The sequence below is a fragment of the Stegodyphus dumicola genome, chromosome 1 (assembly GCF_044657685.1).
Source record: "Stegodyphus dumicola isolate Sdum_Otavi_A_Nest chromosome 1, ASM4465768v1".
Classification (NCBI taxonomy): Eukaryota; Metazoa; Arthropoda; class Arachnida; order Araneae; family Eresidae; genus Stegodyphus; species Stegodyphus dumicola.
Window position 1 is genome coordinate 221,245,133 of NC_140768.1, and position 20,994 is coordinate 221,266,126.

The window sequence follows — 20,994 nt, forward strand, 5'->3', positions numbered from 1 at the left end:
AGAAAAGACTTCTTATTAAAACGTATAATATTTTATTGTTTTTTTCTGGTACACAACGGGGAAAATTTCCGCTGCTGCAGAGCCTGAAAGAGATCCCATATAGAGCCTGACCTGTGAAAAATCCAAAGTTTTATGGTCACCGATTGAGATGGAGCTGAAAGAGGAGCGGTACTTTGCCTCTTGAGAGAAGCTAAGCTTCTGGTCTTTCGCCGTCTGTTGGTCCTAAAGATCACTAAACTGCGATGATACATCCAGCTTCTGTCGAGGCAGTGGGATCATTACTTGACTAATAAGCATTTCCCCTCTGCCGAATCATCCTTAATCTGCCATGGCGAAATGGAAAGTTGCGTGATGGTTCAAATCGCTTCATCTTCCGTTGACTGTAAATTTAAATTTCTTCTGTTTCAAAAAGTTTAACAAGTGAGAGTGCTAATTTCAATTTTGTAAGTGGCGAGTTCATCTTTTTGCACCTGTCAGCATTTTCTAACACTTTAGACAGGCGATCACTGGGACTTTTATCAGAAAATAAGTCCATCACAGATTGTTGGGTAGAAGCATTGTGCGCATGAGCTGGGCGAGTTCTTTCCTGAGGTGAATTTTTATACAGTAGTATTGCTGGTGAAGAAATGTGTCAACTTTGGAACATTCCCCTTGAGTTCCTTTCATAAACTCTGGAATGAAATTCACAACTCTTAAATGATGCTGCATGGTCCGATTTGCACCTGACACACATCGGTTTCTCGTCTATAGCAATTCACAAGTATATAAAAAATATATGCATGCATATATGAGCTCGGATGCGGGGTATTACATCTGTGCAAGCAACACTGAACTCTTTTCACATTGCATTTAAAAAGCCATGAGGGATATGAAATCTTTAAAAGAATTCCTAATTAAGGAACTAAAAGCCATATTTGATCCGCACATCAAAATTCATGTGTCAAATATACTGCATCTTAGAAAGTAATTTTACAGATTATTATTAATGATATATTATTTTTCAGAATGCACGCGAAGATTGAAAGTTCTGTGTACAAGGTTTTAAAATGTTTCAAATAAAAAGTAGGCCCTTCGTAAGGGTGCGTTATGTATAAGTGTTTTAAGGCATTTCAGATAAAAAAAATACCCATTTTACTGTATAATAAATATAATATATTTTACACATTTATTTCATAATAAAATTTTTAAAAAGAAAAATCGAATACTTATTAAATAATGTAGGGTACATATTAATAACAATTAGTTATCATCATCACTACAGATATCTTCATATGTGTTATTAGCGGAATACGTGGACACACCATGTTAGAAGACTAGCATATCGAGCGCGACAATCACCTTTTGTGAAAAAAAAAGTTTTTTTAGTCCTATATACATAGCAGAGGATATGTATATAGTATACTATACATAGTAACGAATTCAGCGCTTGCACTTGTATAATGGAATACAATTACCTTCTCGTTCGTTTCACTGCAGTAGGGTATAAATATGTCCGTTACGCCCGCTACTTTCCAGTCTTGCATATTTATTTGCCCGTTATGAAGAGAAACCTGTTTGCCCTCGAAATCAATTGAGTTTTTTGGCTAAACCTACGCAAAATATACGGTTGTTTTTTTTTTACTAATTTTAAGTAAAAAAAGTGTAAAATAATGTTATCAAAATGCACAAACTAATCGTTGGAACAAAAGCTAGTAACTCTGTAGCTAAAATACAGGCCAAGATTTTAATTCCAGGTAAGCGACAAATAGGGGGTTCATGTATGCTAAAAGTATTAAAATCCTACGACAAATCAAATATCTGAATGTCATAGTAGATTAATGCTTGAATTAGTAACCTCAAACATATTAAAGAAAATATGCATAAACGTACTGACAGTATATATAGAACAATAGCAGTTTGCTATTGCGTTGTCCTCGCGGATGCTTAGGATCTCATACCAAATGGTAGCAGAAAATATAGTGTTGCATAAATGCCTAAATACGAAGAACAAGCATCTCACCTCATACGTAGAACCGCCTTAAATTTGCACAATGGTCCTTCTTCTTAAGTACCTGCCAAGGATGCCATACTACTGCCCTGAACGTCTTAGAGCTATACTTCCTTAACATGCAATGGCCCAGACAGAAAACACAACCATATACCCTCCATCATGAATTCTGTGTACCCTCAGTCTCAAAGTGAAAATTTTTTTCTCTAGAGTTGAATTTATAATTTATACGTACAGTATATGAAGAAAGTATTTCCCTGCCACTTGACAAAGTTTGATATAATAACCTAACGGGCAGCCTAATAGTTTTAAAGATGAGGTGAAACCATGAAGTGGATAGTGCATTTTGAATAGCCCGAACATGATAAGCACATGGGCCAGAAGCTCAACCTTAATAACTCTGCCTTTCCAGTGGACGTAGCTGCCTTGCGAGCGGAACCAAACTTCTGAATTTTTAACGATTCTTAATTTAACATCTATCGGGTTCTGCATCAAGCCTGACGGCAATTCATGGAAATAGATGCAGAAATAACATCGTGAGACATATTCACATCTTTTATTCTGTGTGAAGCAAGTGCAGAGGTTATATCAGAATATTTTTAATTGCTTTATGTACATATGTTAAGTCGAAAAAATGTTGTTAAGCTAAAGCAAACGCCGTTAGTGCATCTTAAAAATACCACAGGGAACATCTTAAAGATTAGGTGACTGGTAATATCAAGGGACTTACAAGAAAATGAAATGTCAAGAATGCTATAAAAGTGCAACTGCATGGAATAGAATATTTATGATCTGAAAGAGGAAACAGTCAACAACCTTGCTTACTGTAATCTTGACAACGACCCAAATATGTAAATTTTGACCTCCAAATGTTCTATGGACTTTTCTAAAAATTAAGAGTTTTTTTTTAAATATGATGCCACCAAAAATCAAAAATACCTTGTAAAATACATTTAAGTGTTTGTGGGAACCGCTGAGTAAGACTGCATAACTGGAAAAGAATTCCCAGAACCATTACAATGCTATGTTTTGTTGTGGTTCTATTGTTAAAAATACTAAGTATTCACTAAAAGTGTATTAATAACTATTGTAACTATTGATCTTAGATATGTACTTCCAAGTGCTTCATTGCTCATAAGGTGCAAAATTTTATGTTTGTAATTTTAGTACGAAGATCGTAGAATTCTGTGAGTATAGTAATTTATTAACTTAGTAGGGCATTACGATATGATCCTGAGGGTATTCCTGACATACTGTTAAGAGCCTTGTAAATCTTTGTAACAACCATTACTGTTTCGTAGGGAACACATGAAGAAATTCTGAGAATATCTCTGAGACATGATAAGCAAATGAAAAATCGCTTTCAAATCGTAATGATTTTTATACGATTTTTTTAAGAAATTTTAAGTGCTTTATCGTAGAGATTGAATGGAGATGTACTGAGAACATCTCATCTCCATTCAGTCTCTGCGATAATGTGCTGAGTGACATGTTGCATTGTGAAAAATGTTTTGAAGATGTTAAGGAGATATTGTAGGAAGTCTGAGGGATGTGCACTGAGTATTTAAGCAACAGTCTTAAGATATGCTCAAGATGTTTTTTTTGCTGGTGGAAAATTTCATTAGCCTAGTTGTAATTAATCATACTCATTAGCTGTGTCATATGTAGTGTTTTTTAAAATTTCTGAAAATTTATTCACCTCTTTTATATTATCTTTGATTATGAAGAGAATAATTGCAACAAGATGATACATTGATTATGAAGCGAATAATTGCATCAAGATGATACGTATTAACATTCAATTCTTTAGTGTACCAAACTGAGACTCTTTGATTTATAACGAATTATTTACAAGGAATGTCCTGAAAACGGAAGCTATAGGCTTTATTTTCTTAAATATTAATCCTACACATGTTCATCTAGTTACAAAGTTTTCCATATTAAAAATATGGGAAATTTCGATATAAACTTTTCATATAAACATATAATTTTATACATTTTCATATAAAACTTTTCATATTTCGATATAAACGATTCGATATAAACGTTTTCAGAACTGTGGTTATAAGAGATCTGTAAATACAGAACTTAAATTTTACCATTTTGCTCCAATTCGCACAGGTGACAGCAGGGCCGGACACCCGGACGGCTTTCAAAGACTAATCGGGTATAGTCCGGGACCCGCTCCATCTATAGCATAACATGTTTACAACATAAAGTACCTAGAGTTGCATTACCTACACGACAGGAGAGCATTGCATGGCGACATAACACAGCTCAGCACAGACATAACATGGCATAGCATTCGACGGGACATAGTATAGAATACAGTCATTGCATAGTGACATAACATATTTACAACATTAAATACACAACGTAATGTAACTTACAGGATGTTACAGTTTATGTAGCTGGCCACGAGAGGGCGCAGCGTTTTTTACTTTTAGCTTGTAATATTTTTCTTACCGCATTGCATCATTTTAGCTGCAACAACAAAGGGAGATATGAAACCGATAGGATCGTATAGTTCGCCCGCAACTTGAAGAATCTTCCGTTTGTTATTTCCTCAGCCGGATCCTTGAGTAATTCATCCTTAATTCGAAATTTCAGTTTATCTGCTTTATGATTCCAAATATATCCTAACAAAGTGCTATTCATTTCGTTCCATTAAACATTTTACAGCAATTATGTTAGGGCCCAGCAATACTACCTGAGAAGTCTCATTTCACAGATCATATCATTAAAGATTGTCACGAAACGCAAGCACACGCTGGTGTAGCTGAAAACTCAAATTAGGGGAAAATTTTGGATATTTAAGGGTCGACAGCGTGTAAAGAGTAATATTAACAAGTGTGTGATTTGCGTCAGATTTAAAGCTAAGCCACTAAGTCAGGATATCGCTCCTTTACCAATCGAAAGAATAACAGAGGCAAATCCCTTCGAAGTTGTAGGACTTGATTTTGCTGGTCCTATGAGTACAAAGGATGAAACTGGGAAAGTTTATATTGCTCTGTATACATGCGCTGTAATCAGAGCAGTGCATCTGGAACTAGTGTCTAGCCAAACAGCAAACAATTTTCTTCTGTCCTTTAGAAGATTTATTTCAAGAAGAGGAGTATGTCGAATAATATATTCAGACAATGCAAAAACCTTCAAAAGAGCAGACAAGGATTTACAAAAACTATGGAATACCATCAAGGACACAGAAGTTCAAAATTATTTTGGTAATAAAGGTATTGAGTGGAAATTCAATGTGGAGAAGGCGGCTTGGTGGAGCGGTTTTTGGGAAAGGCTTGTTAGATCTATCAAGTCATGTTTGAAGAAAATACTCATGAAGGCTTCACTTAAATTTGAAGAGCTGGAAACAGTTTTAATTGAAATTGAGGCGATATTGAATTCGCGTCCACTGACATATGTTTATAGTGAAGTTGGGGAACCAGAACCGCTGACGCCAGCTCATTTTCTAGTTGGACGAAGACTGACATCCTTACCATCTGGCAAAATTCTTGAACCTGATTCAACTAAAGAAAATTTAACAAGGCGATATAAATACCGGCTAAGGTTATTAGAAGAGTTTTGGAAAAGATGGAAAAGAGAATACTTACTTGAAATTCGAAACGTAAAACAAATTCAGAGAGGTAATGCCGTAACAGATCTTTTGAAAGGCTCTGTAGTTCTAGTACATGAAGAAAAATTACCAAGATTATTATGGAAGATGGGACTTGTACAGGAGTGTCATCCAGGACGAGATGGGAAAATAAGGGCTTGCACTGTCCGTTTAGCTAATGGAACTCATCTTCGTCGTCCTGTGCAGTTATTGTACCCATTAAAAATGACTTGAACTCTTTGAACTGAATACAATGAACTTAAATTGCGAACACTGTATCTATGAACATTTAAACTTGTAGAACATTAAAAACATTTAATGTTTAAGATAACTTCAGAATCCAATCCTTTGATGAACCAAATCATCGAGGGGGAGGATGTTACAGTTTATGTAGCTGGCCACGAGAGGGCGCAGCGTTTTTTACTTTTAGCTTATACTTTTCTTACCACATTGCGGATTTTTGAGATAGATGTATTGGCAACCAAAAAAAAAAACGTGATGAATGTTCTAATGTAAGCAGACAATTGTTGTACATAGCTGTAAATAAAGCTTCTGTGTGATAAAAATGAAACGGAATTCCAAGCGTTCCTGTGGATAGACATCACGAAAGGCAAGCAAAAATTCACTTATCAATATTGTTAAATGTAAAGAATAAGAAAAAAGATCATAAAGGAGAAACACATGACAGGTGGATATAGTATAGCAACATAACATAGTTAAGCATAAATAAGACATATTGTGGTTACATATTTACAACATACAATTCGCAGTGTGGCATGACCTATGCGACAGGTGGACATTGCATGATGACATATCATAGCTTAGCGTAGACATAACATGACACAGCATTAACATTGCACCATCATGTGACATAGCATAGAATAAGGATTATATAATTACAGCATTAAATACACAACATAACTTAACTACATGAAAGATGGGTATAGCGTAGCGACATACCATAGCATCTCATAGACATAATATACATAGTAATGCGACATAACATGACATCACAGATTTACGACATAAAATACACAGCGTCATATAGCCAGCATGGCATACAGAACATAGCCTTGCATATGAACATAGCTTAGAGGCATATATATTGACAAAACATTTTTATAATAAACAAAATATATATATATAAACAGCATAACATGACCTGTACAGCAGGTGGGCATAGCATAGCATAGACAAATGTGATTGAACATAGCATAGCATATTGTCATAGCATACATGGCCTATACAACATTTCATACAGAAACATGACTTTTTGTGAATTAGTACAAAAAGACAAAAACAGGACGTCAAGCAGTACATATGTAGTGATACCAGGCATATAAATATAGATTTACTAAGCGAATAATTTGCTGCACATAACTTAGCTCACTACTTGGAGCTTCCTAGACATCATTCTGCTTGACACAGCTCTTGTCCAAGCGCTTCGAGCTTATCCATTATACATTTAATTTTATTTGTAAGTGCCGGTTGTTTTATTAGAAAGCGCTTGAACGGGACCTCAGGTCCACCGAAACTAATGTTAAAGGGCATTCCGCAAGATAATGATCAGGCGATCCTTCATTGCCGCAGACACACATATTGGTGGTAGATATGCCTCTGTCTTTGAAATAAGACGGGAAAGGTCCATGACCCGTTATGAAGCGCGTGAGGTAGGGTGCGGAGATTACCCGATCTGTCGTCACTCTATCTATAAAGTCATGGGTTCTCCGGCCTTGTTGGATTGTATCCCATTCCTCCTGCCACAGGCTTAGGGCCGTTAACCGCGCTTTGCGTTTTAGGTGCGATTTCGGCAGCAAAATCGAAACTTAGAAAAAGTTTTGATTTTGGGCTGCCTCCTTCGCCAATTCGTCTGCTTTCTCATTACCCTCGGTTCCAGCGTGTGCCCTTACCCAGGATATGCGGATCTTTGAAGTGGGGGTGTTCTCTCTTAGCGTTTTTTGCTCCTCCGTAATAAGAAGCGCTGAATGTCGTGGGTTTTTAATTGCATGAATTGCTGAGAGGCTGTCACTGAAGATTGTTGCGTACCGTTGGTGGGATGTTATTAGCCAATCTATTGCCTTATGCAGTGCCAGAACTTCCGCCTGGAACACTGTGTTTCCAGGGTTCATATGCCCTTTCCAGGTTGCTAGTACATCTCCTTTATTATATGCTACAAAAGCGCACCCCACATCTCCATCTAATTTGGACCCGTCTGTAAATATGATAACTCCTGGGCCGTGTGTGTTTGGTGCGAGAGTTGGGTCGTGGTACGTGAAGTCTCCGTTCCCGTAAAGGGACGGGTGCGTATCCAGCTGAGAACTCTTGAACTCATATTCAGAGGCGTCATAAGTGGCGTCCCCGAAAGTCTTACACATTTGCAGTTGGAAAACTGAATCAATTGCAGCCTCCTGCATCGCTTTAATTGGCAGTGGTATTAGCTCTGCTAGGACTGATGCGGCTGCTGTTGAAGTCGTTCGGTACGCCCTAGTTATAGCAGGAACGAAAGGTCTCTGAATGCTGTTTAGCACTTTGGCTTTTCTTATCGTCATCGGGCAGGCCCAGATCGCCGCTCCATAAGTAATTATCTTCTCTACAGCTGTAGAATAGAGAATTTTTAAGATGTAAGGGCGTAACCCCCATTTTGATCCCTGCATTCTTTTGAGGCTGTTTGCAATGCGGTGCGCTTTCTCACGTTGCGCCCGTAGGTGGGATATCCAAGTGAAAGCCTCATCCAACGTGATGCCAAGGAGCGTTAGTTCTTTAACACATTTGATTTTCCTCCCCTGCATAGAGATACAAGGATTTCGTGTGATTGTTCGCCCCGGCTTATGAAATATCATGTATTTGGACTTGGTCTCAGAAATTTTTAACTTCTTTTCCCGGCACAGATTGTCAAACATTGAGATAACTTCATTACAATTATTTGCTATAATGTCTCTGCTTCTGCCACTAACTACAAAGGTTGCATCGTCTGCAAATGCAATTACCTTTGAGTGAGCTGGCCAGTTCGCGTTGAGAATGGAATTAAAGGTGATATTCCATCAATTCGCACAGTGTAAAAATTCCAATTATTATAATATTCAGAATGTTAACAAGTTAAATACAATACATTCCATAGTTTTATGTGCAAATTTCGTGGCGATATGCATAATGTTTAGTTCCATTGAGACAGCTAAACATTTAATAATTAGTGCTGTTTACCCAGCACGGAATCATCACTCTCTAAAACAAGTAACGTTCGTTTTATAAAGTCTACCTAAATCTGGTTAAAACCTGCATATAATAACTCGCTAATTGCCGTTAAAAAATGCTACAAATTAATAAATTCTATTAATATTATCTCCTTGAATTTGATAGTTAAAAGTATGGAACATTTAGTATTTAACGTTTTAAAGCAGTATTTTACTAGTTTTAATAATTAGAAAAATTCTCTAACTTATTTTGAGATAGTTTTTAACTGAGAGAGCATGCATATTATCAGCATTTCATGAAATATTAAATCTGACATTGCCTGTTTCGAATACCCTGTGTAAATGATAAAACCATATTACTTTAAATGCCTTTCTTTATGGATTAATTTTAATATTTTGTTTATTTTTTCTCCTTCTTTAATAGGTACGAACCATTCAAATTCGATAAAGAAAATGCCCTTGTTTCGGATCCATCAGATTCTGGAACTACAATACTGAAAATGAATATGATGTCTTACATTGCTGCTTCTATCATATTTGTCACAGGAGCACCTTATAAAAGGCACTTTTTTTCAAACCGTACGTTCATTTTAGATCTATAACATGGTTATTTCTTTTTGTATAAAGCAAACAACAAAACTCTTCCATAAGCTTGCGATATGTTCTTATCCTAATCGGATAAGAAAATAATTAAAAAAAAAACCCTGAAAATCGTGCTCGGATTATAATAAGATTAAATCTGCATGCTTAAATTTATTGCTTTTCTGCATGCTTATAATGCTTATACCTGAAAGGAAATATTTATTACCAAGAAGGTTTGGAGAATTGAATGAGTTAATTTTTATTCCAACACACAATTAAATATGAAGAGTAATTATTAGTTAAATAATTACTCTTCATATTTAATTTTCTTCACTTCCACTAACAGCAGTTTTTCCATTCTTTTTATTAAAGGATTATTATTATTATTATTATTATTATTATTATTTATTATTTTATTCATTTTTAAAAACTATGAGTTCAGAAATTATTACTGAAACACCACTGAACAGAAATGAGTAACTGAATAATTAATTGTCATCTGCGTTACCTCTTAATTATGAATTCTAACATTATACTTAGTAAATGCAGCTTCCTTTATGAAATATATAGTATTTATGAAATATACTATTCAAACAACGTTAATCTTAATGTAATTTTTCTTGGGCGATAGAAACTGGTTTGAAGAGAAGAGGAATAGTAGCGTTGCAGGAAAAAATGAAGGAAGATGCATCTATGAAAACACTAATTTGAATGAAATGAGTTCAGTATCTTTCAGAAATTATGAAATTTAAAAAAATTTTAGTTTATTAAATATTAACTTCTACTTTCTTCATATTTTCTTCTTGCAACATTCTAAAATGCTTTTTCATGGTCATCTTAATTTCTTAGAGCTGATATTTTTTTATTTTTCAATAGCAATAATAATCTGCTATGATTTCAGTTTTAAGTAAAAACTAGCATTTAATTTATACGCTGTACTGGAGATTATCTATTTTGAGAAATAGCAATGCATCATCCTTCAAGAACACTCTCAGATTAGTGCATGAAGGAGGAGAAAAATTTACGACATTTTTTCATGTAGTGTATCTCTTTATTATGATCGGATGGAAAAGAAAGTGATATGCAATATCGTAAAATAAAAAGTTTTGCTAATGAAGAGACAAAAATTACAGGTCTCGCTGAATCATTTATGGAACTTCAAATTTTGAAAATATAAGTGAAGGAAGCACAGAAATGCGATGGCGAAGCATAAGAACTTTGTAAGCTATACGATTTTGCCAAATGAAGGTTTTGGAAGGCCGTGAAAAAGAAAAGGGAAGTTAAATAGAAAGCATGGGCACACTGGAGCACCTGGAATATGTAGAGAAGCTGTTACACTAGGCCCTCTAGCGGTTGAACCGCAAAAGCTACTGAATACTGGTAGTTCTGTCTGGGGTACGAGTCCAGGCGAAGGGACTGGCTGCATGGTCGTTTTCATGGTTTTACCTGTGTACAGCGTGGATACTAGTCAATTTCCCTTAAAACGTCTCCTCGAGGCATCCCTCCATATCCGTGTAGTGCTCATATTAAGCTGCTTCATTTGAATATCTATAAATATAATGTTGCGTTCTACGTGATCGTGGAGTTGGAGTAATTGATGGCAACACTCGACGAAAATCAAAACCCAATTTATTCACCAACAAACACTGGTACACAGGACAGTTCCGAAAACACATTTACACTCGTCGAAAAACTACGACAAAGGCTATAACAATCAGCAATACAGCCTTCAGGCTATAAAGGTGAAGACAGCTTCACGGCAAGACAGTAAGATATAGCTCCCTACTCGGTCGATAGCTCTCAAACTAATCTTTAAACTTAAGACACTACTACTATACTACTCCGCGTACAGGCAGGGTATATATGGCTTTAACCTACCTTCGATAATATTCCCGAGAAAAACCGCTAGAAATACGTTCTAGAATTTTCTCGCTCCGTCTATGGCATATCGCTAATTTTGTCACCAAATATCGCCACATGGAGGATTTCGGGCCAAATGTGGCAACCCTTCGTTTTTCTGTTACTTTCTGGCAGTCCTAACCCCGCTTTGAGGAGAAGCTATCTCACCGTAGTTGGACTTTTCGCAACAATAATTTCCTGAGTTATTGAATTGATAATTCTCTAAATATTGGTTTGTTCCATTCCAGCAAGTAGACATACTTTCTTTAAAATACTGCATTACTTCTATAAATATACACATAAAGCTATTCTGCGAAACATGTGCGAGTCTACGAAAATCATGATGTGACAGTACATGATTTTTATTCCTATTTCTGATTAAGCATCAATTTTGAATATTAAAGCGAAAAAGTTCGTCATAGTTTTGACACTTAATCAAAACAATTAATTACTATCAAAGAAAATGGGTTATCATAGAGTTCTCATTGCACATATTCAATAAAGAGTAATTACAATAAGAACGTCGCATTTTATTGGTAATTTTATATAATGTAATGCAGCAATTTAATTGCTTAAACATTACGAAAACATGCATTGTGTTTCTAAAAATTTCAAGACACATTCATCCTAAATGTGATAAAATGAAAGTAAATTTTTAATCGTGTAATTTATTAATTTAGTATTTTCAAATCTTAGCTGCATAGTTACTGAGCTTGTAAATTTATTTTATAACACGAAACATTTAACAAGTAACATTACTGTTCTGCACAGACAAACTCGAACTTTTTCAAAAATTATTATATTAAAATCAATATTAAATGTTTGATTCTCTAAATATTGTTATTATTTTTTTTTCAGAAATATATGTTTGCATTGTTTGTGCAGAATTTGCCTTAGCATCTTATTTAATCCTAGATCCCGCGGAAGCACTGATGAATTACCTAAATGTAAGTTTCATGTCCTTTTTCTTTCATTCCGTATAATAATATTTTCCCGGTCCTTGAAGTATCTGTGCAATAAAAGAGCTCATAAACGGTCTAAAAGGCAAAAAGTCTCAAATAAGACTGAACTGGATCCAAATTGTAGAGAAACTTATGTTAATTAACCAGTCTTTACTATAGTATTGCGTGCGTACGGGTTGGTAACATATTGAATGCACACAGCTCCCATTATAGGCCAATAAAATTTATTTTATCAAAAGAAACACTTCAGATATCTTGAACTGTCCACAAAACCAGTCTTGCAACACTTTATAATATCTCAAATTATAATTATTAGTTACATTTCAAACTACTATGAACGTTAAACACAACGCAATGCAAAGCTCAGCTAAAGAGAAAGCTACCCGGAGATATCTCAATACTCAGAACTCACTCCGAGCTAACAGCAACAACTGACAGCAAATGCTCTCTGCGTCCTTATATAGCTTTCACCCGGCCGCTGAGATAATTTTTGTACTTTCTGCTTCTCGAAATTACTGAAGGCAATACGGGGGTCTAATTACAGTTGCAGTTAATATAGTGACCAATTACATTTATTCAATTACAATATTTATTACTCTGATACAGGGACCAGACCAAAATGTGGCCAAATAGTTGCCAAGATTGGTGACCTATTAGTCGCCAAATTTGGAGAAAAAAATTAGTCGCCAAATTTGGAGAAAAAATTAGTCGCCGAAACCGTTCTCAGCTTAGCGATATCTCGCTAAATTACCGAGATACCCATTTACTGAATGTTAAATGGACTTACCCATGTATCCTTAGTTTTTTGGCATAGCTTAAGATTTTCATGTTACATTATAAAAAAGAAAGACAGCAGTTTCACACACAATTGCACTAAAATCATCTAGCTATATACAAAATTCGTAACAATAGCTTTCTCTTTTCCTTACTCCTCACCAGAATGGAAATTAGTAGAGAGTATTTAAACTGAGATTTTTATAGAGTAATTCTGGCATAGTGTGTGCGCTACCTGTTTCATTTCTTGAAAGCTCTAACAGTTGTAATTATTCGGTTTTGCAGGGTTTCTCGCTACCAACACTTTAATTCTGACGTTCTGTTAGAGTAGTGAGCCAGCTTCTAGTATATTATTTAATTATGTAGACCTTAACAACTGTTCAACGTTTGATTTAAATTGGGCTGTTCGATTTAGTTGCATTATTACGAGTTGCGCTTATTTGTAGCTGCACAGAAAGTCCTTATATGCTAAATTGTGTTTGAATAAAATAGATATTTTAACCTTCTCAATACTTTGTTGTTGTTTTCAGACATAGTGATAATTCGCTTCAAGTCAGTTAAGGTTAGACTAAAATAGCATTACCAGATCAAGCATCTAATTACATCAGATATTACCAGATCAAGCATCTAATTACATCAGATATTACCAGATCAAGCATCTAATTACATCAGATATTACCAGATCAAGCATCTAATTACATCAGAATGATAAGACCGCTGATGAAACAGCAAAAGTAGTCATGCTTATAGCCTAGTAATATCAGTCTTTAGCGGATATTGAATTGCCAATTATAAAAGAATATTATAAAGAATCTAATAAGTATAAGTTAATATAGAAAATTAAGGAATGCCAAGATGAATAATAAATTCAGGAAACAGGAGAGTATTTGTTTTAAAATTTACCGAAAGTTTCAAGAAAAGTTATGGATACGCAGAAATATTGGTAAAATAATTCCATCGTATTAGTTTATGAAGTATTTCTCCCCCTTCTTAGCATGCCTTCGAGGTGAAATGATCAGCACGCTCAGCGCGTATTCGAGAGGTCCGAGGTTCGAGTCCCGGCGAGGGTATTACTCATTTTTCATGTCTTTTGCTTCCAAATATCCTAATGTCTTTATAGTAGGGCCCGAACTAAAAACGTTGGTGGATGATGATTTTCCACCACCAGGATTTGGCGATTGGGTTCCTTAATCCCCAGTAGCCCTTTAAAAGGGTAAGTATATAAGACCGTCTTAGCATGCCTTCGTGGTGTAAGTGGTCAGCACACTCGGCGCGTATTCGAGAGGTCCGTGGTTAGAGTCCCGGCGAGGGCATTGCTCATTCTTCATCTCTACGGCTTCCGAAAACTCTTAATGTCTCTACAATTTTAGGTTTTATCAAAGAAAAGTTGAATGCATGAGGGGAGATATTCCCTTGGAAGTAAATGTTTTCCATTTCATACGGATAAGGTCAATAATACATACAAATAGAGATAACCTATTACAAAAAGACTTCGAAAAAAAATATAAACTTAACTTTTAGCTATGCTAAAAGTAGAATAGGATTGAATAAAACTGTAAATAAATGACTCGGGTTTTCAGACGTGCGAATAATTTATATCAGCATAATCATTACTTGCTTTATATGTAAACTCTGACTTCTTATGATGATGCATACATTAAATTTTATTTACTTAATTAATTAGGTGCCTTATTTAAAAGCACGCATTGTATGCCATTGTTCTCATTAAATTTAGTATGTACCTGATTTATTACTAAATTTATACAAATTCTAGCACTAATGTGTGTGAAAGGCATTTCTTTTATTTTCCATCTGCAAGTATGGGAAAAATAAAACAAGGATAAAAATTTTGTATTTAACTGTCTTCAAATTTGAAAAATAATATTATTGATGAAATGTACGTATGGTGTGTATAGCATGAATTTCTCACTGCCATGTATATACACATTGTTATCTTCCAAAAAATGTATAATTAACTAAAATGCTAAAAAATTAAACAAATTATAGAATGGACCGAACTCTTCCCACAGCGCATTATGCAATAAGCGCAGTCATACAGCAAGCCGTTTTCTTATTGTAAAAAAATACAGGGTGATCTTTTTTAAAGTGACAGTGTTTAGAGCGCCCTGTAGCGCGATCTAATAGTCGAAATGGCACCAAACTTGGTATTTAGACTAATCAAAACATGGGAAATAGGATTCCGTGGGGGGGGGGGGGGGGGAAAGTTCAAAAAATCGCCGCTAGGGCATTTTGTGGCGCTGCTGTAGCTTACAATAACGAGAATTAGCATAAAACACTGGTATCAAAGAAAAATGCAAATGTTGTGCGATGACAGCGCCAGTAATAGGAACTATAAAAGCAAGTAGTAGACAGCTCCGACAAATAAACTCAGCTGAAGTAAACGAGCTCTTGTGGACATGCCTCTCAAGTTACCGGAACGTGCGTTACTGGTGAAGCTGTATTACATGAATCGATGTAATGCATCCGTAGCTCTTCGGGAATTTCGAACCAGAGAAAAATTACGAAAGGGGCCTTTATCGCCGAATGGTCTTAAGAAAATGATTAAGAAGTTCAAGGAAACGGGGTCACTGACCATTCGCGCTGGGAGAGGACGTAAACCAGTATAAGAAGATGTAATAACTGATGTGACAACTGCAATTGTCGAAGGATCGCAGGGAACCATTGCTGGTACTATCAGTGCCCGGGGTATAGCTCGACAATTCGACATGAATTATTCCACGGTATGGAGAGTTTTGCGGCGCGTTATTGGATTTTACCCCAACCAAATCAGCCGCTTGCACGAACTGAAACCAAGTGATTATGATAAGCGAGTGACATTCGCTTTATCGTTTCTTGCCAGGGTATAAATTGATGATTCTTTCCCAAAGCACATTCTGTGGGAAGATGAGTGTCATTTTTATCTCAAAGGGTGTAAACACACAAAATAGCTGAATTTGGGCTTCTGAGCAGCCACACACGAAATCCCATTAAATTCCCCAAAAGTCACTGTTTGGTGTGGTTTCAAAGCCGAATTCGTAATTGGGCCATTCTTTTTTTAGACCATCATTCCGTCAGGACCCCAAACGTGCATCATAAATGAAAAAGGTACCACGAAATGCTGCAAACGTTTGTTATTCCACAACTTCAGCAAAGAAACCGTCTCCAACAGACAATCTCTATGCAAGATGGTGCTCCACCACACATAAGTAATAAGGTAAAGCAGCTGTTGCGTCAAAACTTCACTGATGATAGAGTCATAAGTCGTAGTTTTCCAGTTGCATGGCCGCCTCGGTACCCTGACCTCACGCCATGCGATTTTTGGCTCTGGGGTTATCTGAAATCTCAAGTTTATGTTGGTGGAGTATCAAATTTGTTTATTCTAAAGGACAACATAAAAAAGACAGTACTGAATAATCCTCGTGATATGTTACATACGGCTGTGGAGAACGTTGTGCACCGAATGCACGGTGTTATTTCTGAGAACGGTGCTCATATTGAATGTGGTCTAATTCCTCAATGTAATAAATAAACATAATGTAGTAAATAAACATTAATAATTTAACTGTACGATTGTATGTCTTGATGTCTCATGTCTTGATTAGTCTAAATACCAAGTTTGGTGCCATTTCGGCTATTAGATCGCGCTACACAGGGCGCTCCAAACACTGTCCCTTTAAAAAAGATCACCCTGTATATAAATTGTTCTCTCTAAACATGCAGTACGTTTCAAATCTGAAATTCACATAAATGCAAATAGCTTAAAGCAATTTAAGCTATTTGCATTTATGCTATTTGCATTTAGTTATTCTTTTGGCTTTACAAACCCTTAGTAGTATCTACACATGGTTTTCTCTATTGTCAACAAACCCAGAATGGCTAATATTTGGGATTGAAATCAGCCTTAGTGTCTTCTAATCTAGTCTTGCAGAAAAAATTATTACAAGGTTTCAGGGAAAATTATGAATATGCTTTCAGGACAAGATCTCTTAATAGAGTGTTGATTTTACCAACTTTGCTCTCAGCTCGTACAAGAGATTGAGTCCAGGATGGCGGAAAGTCCGAGACGTCCGGAAAGCCTACTGTTAAAAACCTGGGAAACATTTTATTTGAAAATTGAATTTAAAGTTCAAAGAAATGGGGCATTGCAAGGCAGGGCCTCCTTCCTGAGATTCGATGAATCTGCCTGACCTTTGCACGTTTAGTTTCACTTCATCCAATAATATCCAGAAATCTCTTCTTATAATCTCAACAACTAATGACATCAAATGAATTTTACTTTTACACTTGTAAACAGCAGAAATGATAAATTCAAACATTTTAGTGCACATGCGTCTAGTTAGTAACTTAGGACCATTGTTCAACAGCAGGACTAAGATTTTTGACGGAAACATGATATCTAATTTGCAACTGAGATTTAAAATAAATTAACTTATTTTTGTCAATAGTGTTATCAGCAGTTACTGCGTGTTTATTATTAGCAGATGAATTGATGCATGTATTTGCTTTGATCGGAATTTAAAAGTTTACTGCATAACTACTTTGCAACCAGCTATTATATTTGTTGAATAACGTACGTCTTTTCATTGACCTTTTTTTTATTTCAGTTCAAAGCTGCACCTGACGGGAATTTTCCTCTGATATTGTATGCTATTTGTTTGGGAAATATAGTAATATCATTCATATGGGAGGTAAGTCTAATTTCAAATAACCCAGTGCAGAATTATCTTCAGCAGAAGCATCTAACATGGTAGAATAGGATTTCATAAAATAACGTAGTCGAACTTCAAACAGATAAAATTCTAGCAAATGAGGCATTCGGCGTGTTATACTAAAATATATACGAATCTTTACATATATACACGTCTGTTTAATAATCTGTATTACTGCCCTATTTCAGAAGCCAGACATATATTATTGCATACATTAATGAAGATTCGGCACCGAAGAAATTCTGTAACAGATTAAAATCAAGAAATTATGTGTTTAAAGATATTACTCTGCATTCGATCCCCGGCGAAGGCGTTGCTCATTTTTCATGCTTCCAAAAAATCCTAATGTCTCTACAATATATTCTAAACAGGACTTCGAAAATAAGAGCTAGTTTATAGAGTTTTCCTCCCTGAAACAAGAAGTGATGACATAGTCATGTTGACACAAACTGCAAAGACGCTATTCTCAGCAAAGAAATAATTGTTTTAAATTTGAAGAAACAGCCTTAAGAAACTGTGCGTGAAAAAGTAGCTTTAATGTAAAAAAAAGATTTTATTACTGTATGCATTTATAATGTTTAAAAACTTAATAATTACGTATTTATTAATTTTAAAATAATACATAAATACGCTACGTTTTCTGAAAAGTTTCAGGTTTTGTTACCGGCGTATTTATTATTAAATCATGAAGAAAAAAACTATTGCATTCATTGTCTCTTCTTCATCTGCCTACTAAGTGGTAGAATTCTATTACTCTAAGATTTCTAAAATTTATTAGAAAAACAAACCTTAGTTTGGCGTAGTTTTGAATATATATGTTATATTTTCCCTGCAGTAAAGAGGAGGAACTTATGTTTGACTGCCCTTAAAGTCGATAATTTTACTCAAAATTCAATGTAATCTAAGATTTCTTTTTTGACCTAATTATAAATTTTACATTGGTGCGATTTTCTTCCGATTTGATATAATAGCAGATATTTTTAAATAATTGTCACATTTATACTCACATTTATATACATGCATTACATTTAAATAAATACAAGATCGTTGACTTAACTATAAAACAACTTCGCTCACATTTTCTAAAGAAAATTATTTAATCTTTCAAAAGAGGGACAAAGAAGGAAATTTTTCTTTATGCGAAATTACTTTGACGTTATATAGAATTATAAATTACCTAAAATGCTCAGCTAATAAATTACCTAAAATCAAGCTTTGGTTTTTACAAATTAGCAATGCATTCTTGTTTCTTTTTACAGTTAAGGCATTCAGCAATATTAACATCATTTGTGAGTTGTATTTTAAAATCATACGTATCTGATTTATTATTCCTATCATCATTTTCGTAATCAGCCTCAAAATGAATTTTCTTCAAAATCCAAGTTCTGGCTGTAGTAGATGGCTCTGACTTCAAATTAATTGAATCATATAATCATATCAGTGGTCTCAAACTTACATTCCACACAGGCCAATGCACAATTTCCTGAAATCTAAAAATTGGTGTCTGCAAGAAATTGCTGTTATCACAGTTTGGAATTCAAACAGAGAGCTAAATATTAAAATCTCAAGGTTAAATATAAAAATTTTCAGGCTAGCATTTACTCAGCTAATTGCAATATATTGAACCACAAAATAACTTACTTTTAATTTAAACTAAAAGAAATAAACGAAAGCTTCCCAACAGAGACAAGACTTGAGAATAAATAATGCCAACCTATTCTCTTTCTTTTATTTATTAGATTTTTCTATGACACACAAAAAAAGTAATATTTGTATGTAAATTATTGTAAATATCTTTGTTTTTTGCTACATTTTTCAGCTACAGCACCTGATGACGTTTCGATTTTCATAATGTTTGCAATCTTGGAGGGAAATTACTAAAATGTATAATGACAAATTGTAGATACTCATCGGCAGTCTGGTTCTTTTTGTAGGCTTATTAATGTTCAGTTTTTTACTACGAAAAAAAACTGTCCTCATGTAAATGTACTCAAAAACAAAGCGAGCGTATTCTTATTGCAAAAATTCGTAACTTAAGATATTAACTAGTATTTGTAGATTTTCTGAAGAGTTACATTTGTTTTTAGTATTGAATATAACGTAAAACTGGACTCCAAACCATTAAAATCTTAAATTGTTTTCTTCAAATTCTTGTCATAATAATGTAGATTAATTTACGGGAAATGTATCGCAGGCAGCATAAAATCACTTTTATGCTTCAGGACCGCATGAGACGTGTGAGTTATCAGTTTGACTTTGACACTGCTGTACTAGAAAACAATATATGTGATTAAAATTAATTTGATCTGCCCACATTGCTACTTTTAAACAGGCGAAATCAGAGAAGATGCACCATAGTGACGTCAGACTACTTCCTGTTAACTGTTAACTTCCCCTAAGAGAATCGCGTTGGCGAGAAGTCACACAAAAGGAATGACCTAGCCCTGATTAAATTATTTTATTTGGCCACAGCAAATGTTCTGGCTGTAGTAGATGGCTCTGACTTCAAATTAATTGAATCATATAAAATTACTGTATATTTGCAAATATATGATCTCTGGATTTAGGGCTCAAAAAACTTTTTAAATTAGCTAAAACATTTCTAGCATACTTTCCCTTTTAATGTAAAGAGCTTGAGCCATTTTGAATAATTGATTTGAAATTCGTATTTCTGCGAGAGTCACTAGAAATAACATTTATCAGTCTTCTTTTGCACAGTTTACAACAAAATTTTGTCCATACTGACTAATAATAAAATATTTTTAGAAATATTTCGTCCAGCACTTGGTAGCAAAACACATTGTACCACTTATTGCCCGTTTAAGAGGACCTGTCCGAAAGTTTAAGAAATTACAACAACTACAGACAAGCGAAGAATGGCCGCCTCTAATTAACGATAAAGGTAAGAAACGTCAAAATGTTTTTCATTAGTAATTACTTAGAATCAGTATCATAAATTTAGAATCCCGAATGAAGAAATACTCTTAAAATTGCTTTCAAAATCAGACCACTTGTTTACAGAATACAAATCTACGTAGTTGAAGTTCCCACTCTAGTAAGCATGTATAAGATGACTGAGCGCCGCCTGAGATAACCACTGACCTGACTTTGTTGTAAAAGTCTTACAGTGTTAATAGTCATCCTGGCAGAAGGGAATATTTCCTCCGTGTAAAAATATAAATATTACATGGGCATACAAGGCCTGTGTATAAGCATAGATATGTTGATTACAAACATTGTCTTGTACAAGTTACATATGATAGTTACATCAAATCATGACAGT

General features: G+C 34.9%; 1 protein-coding gene across 1 annotated transcript in view; it reads left to right on the forward strand.

Moving 5' to 3' along the window:
* Nucleotides 1-20,994, forward strand: part of LOC118193580 (polyamine-transporting ATPase 13A3-like) — a 236,671-nt gene that overhangs the window by 207,126 nt on the left and 8,551 nt on the right. Inside the window, exons 26-29 of the mRNA XM_085825885.1 lie at nucleotides 9,210-9,364; nucleotides 12,125-12,213; nucleotides 17,607-17,690; nucleotides 20,478-20,613. Of these exons, the coding sequence (XP_085682011.1) occupies nucleotides 9,210-9,364; nucleotides 12,125-12,213; nucleotides 17,607-17,690; nucleotides 20,478-20,613 (464 nt within the window). The remainder of the gene's footprint in view (nucleotides 1-9,209; nucleotides 9,365-12,124; nucleotides 12,214-17,606; nucleotides 17,691-20,477; nucleotides 20,614-20,994) is intronic.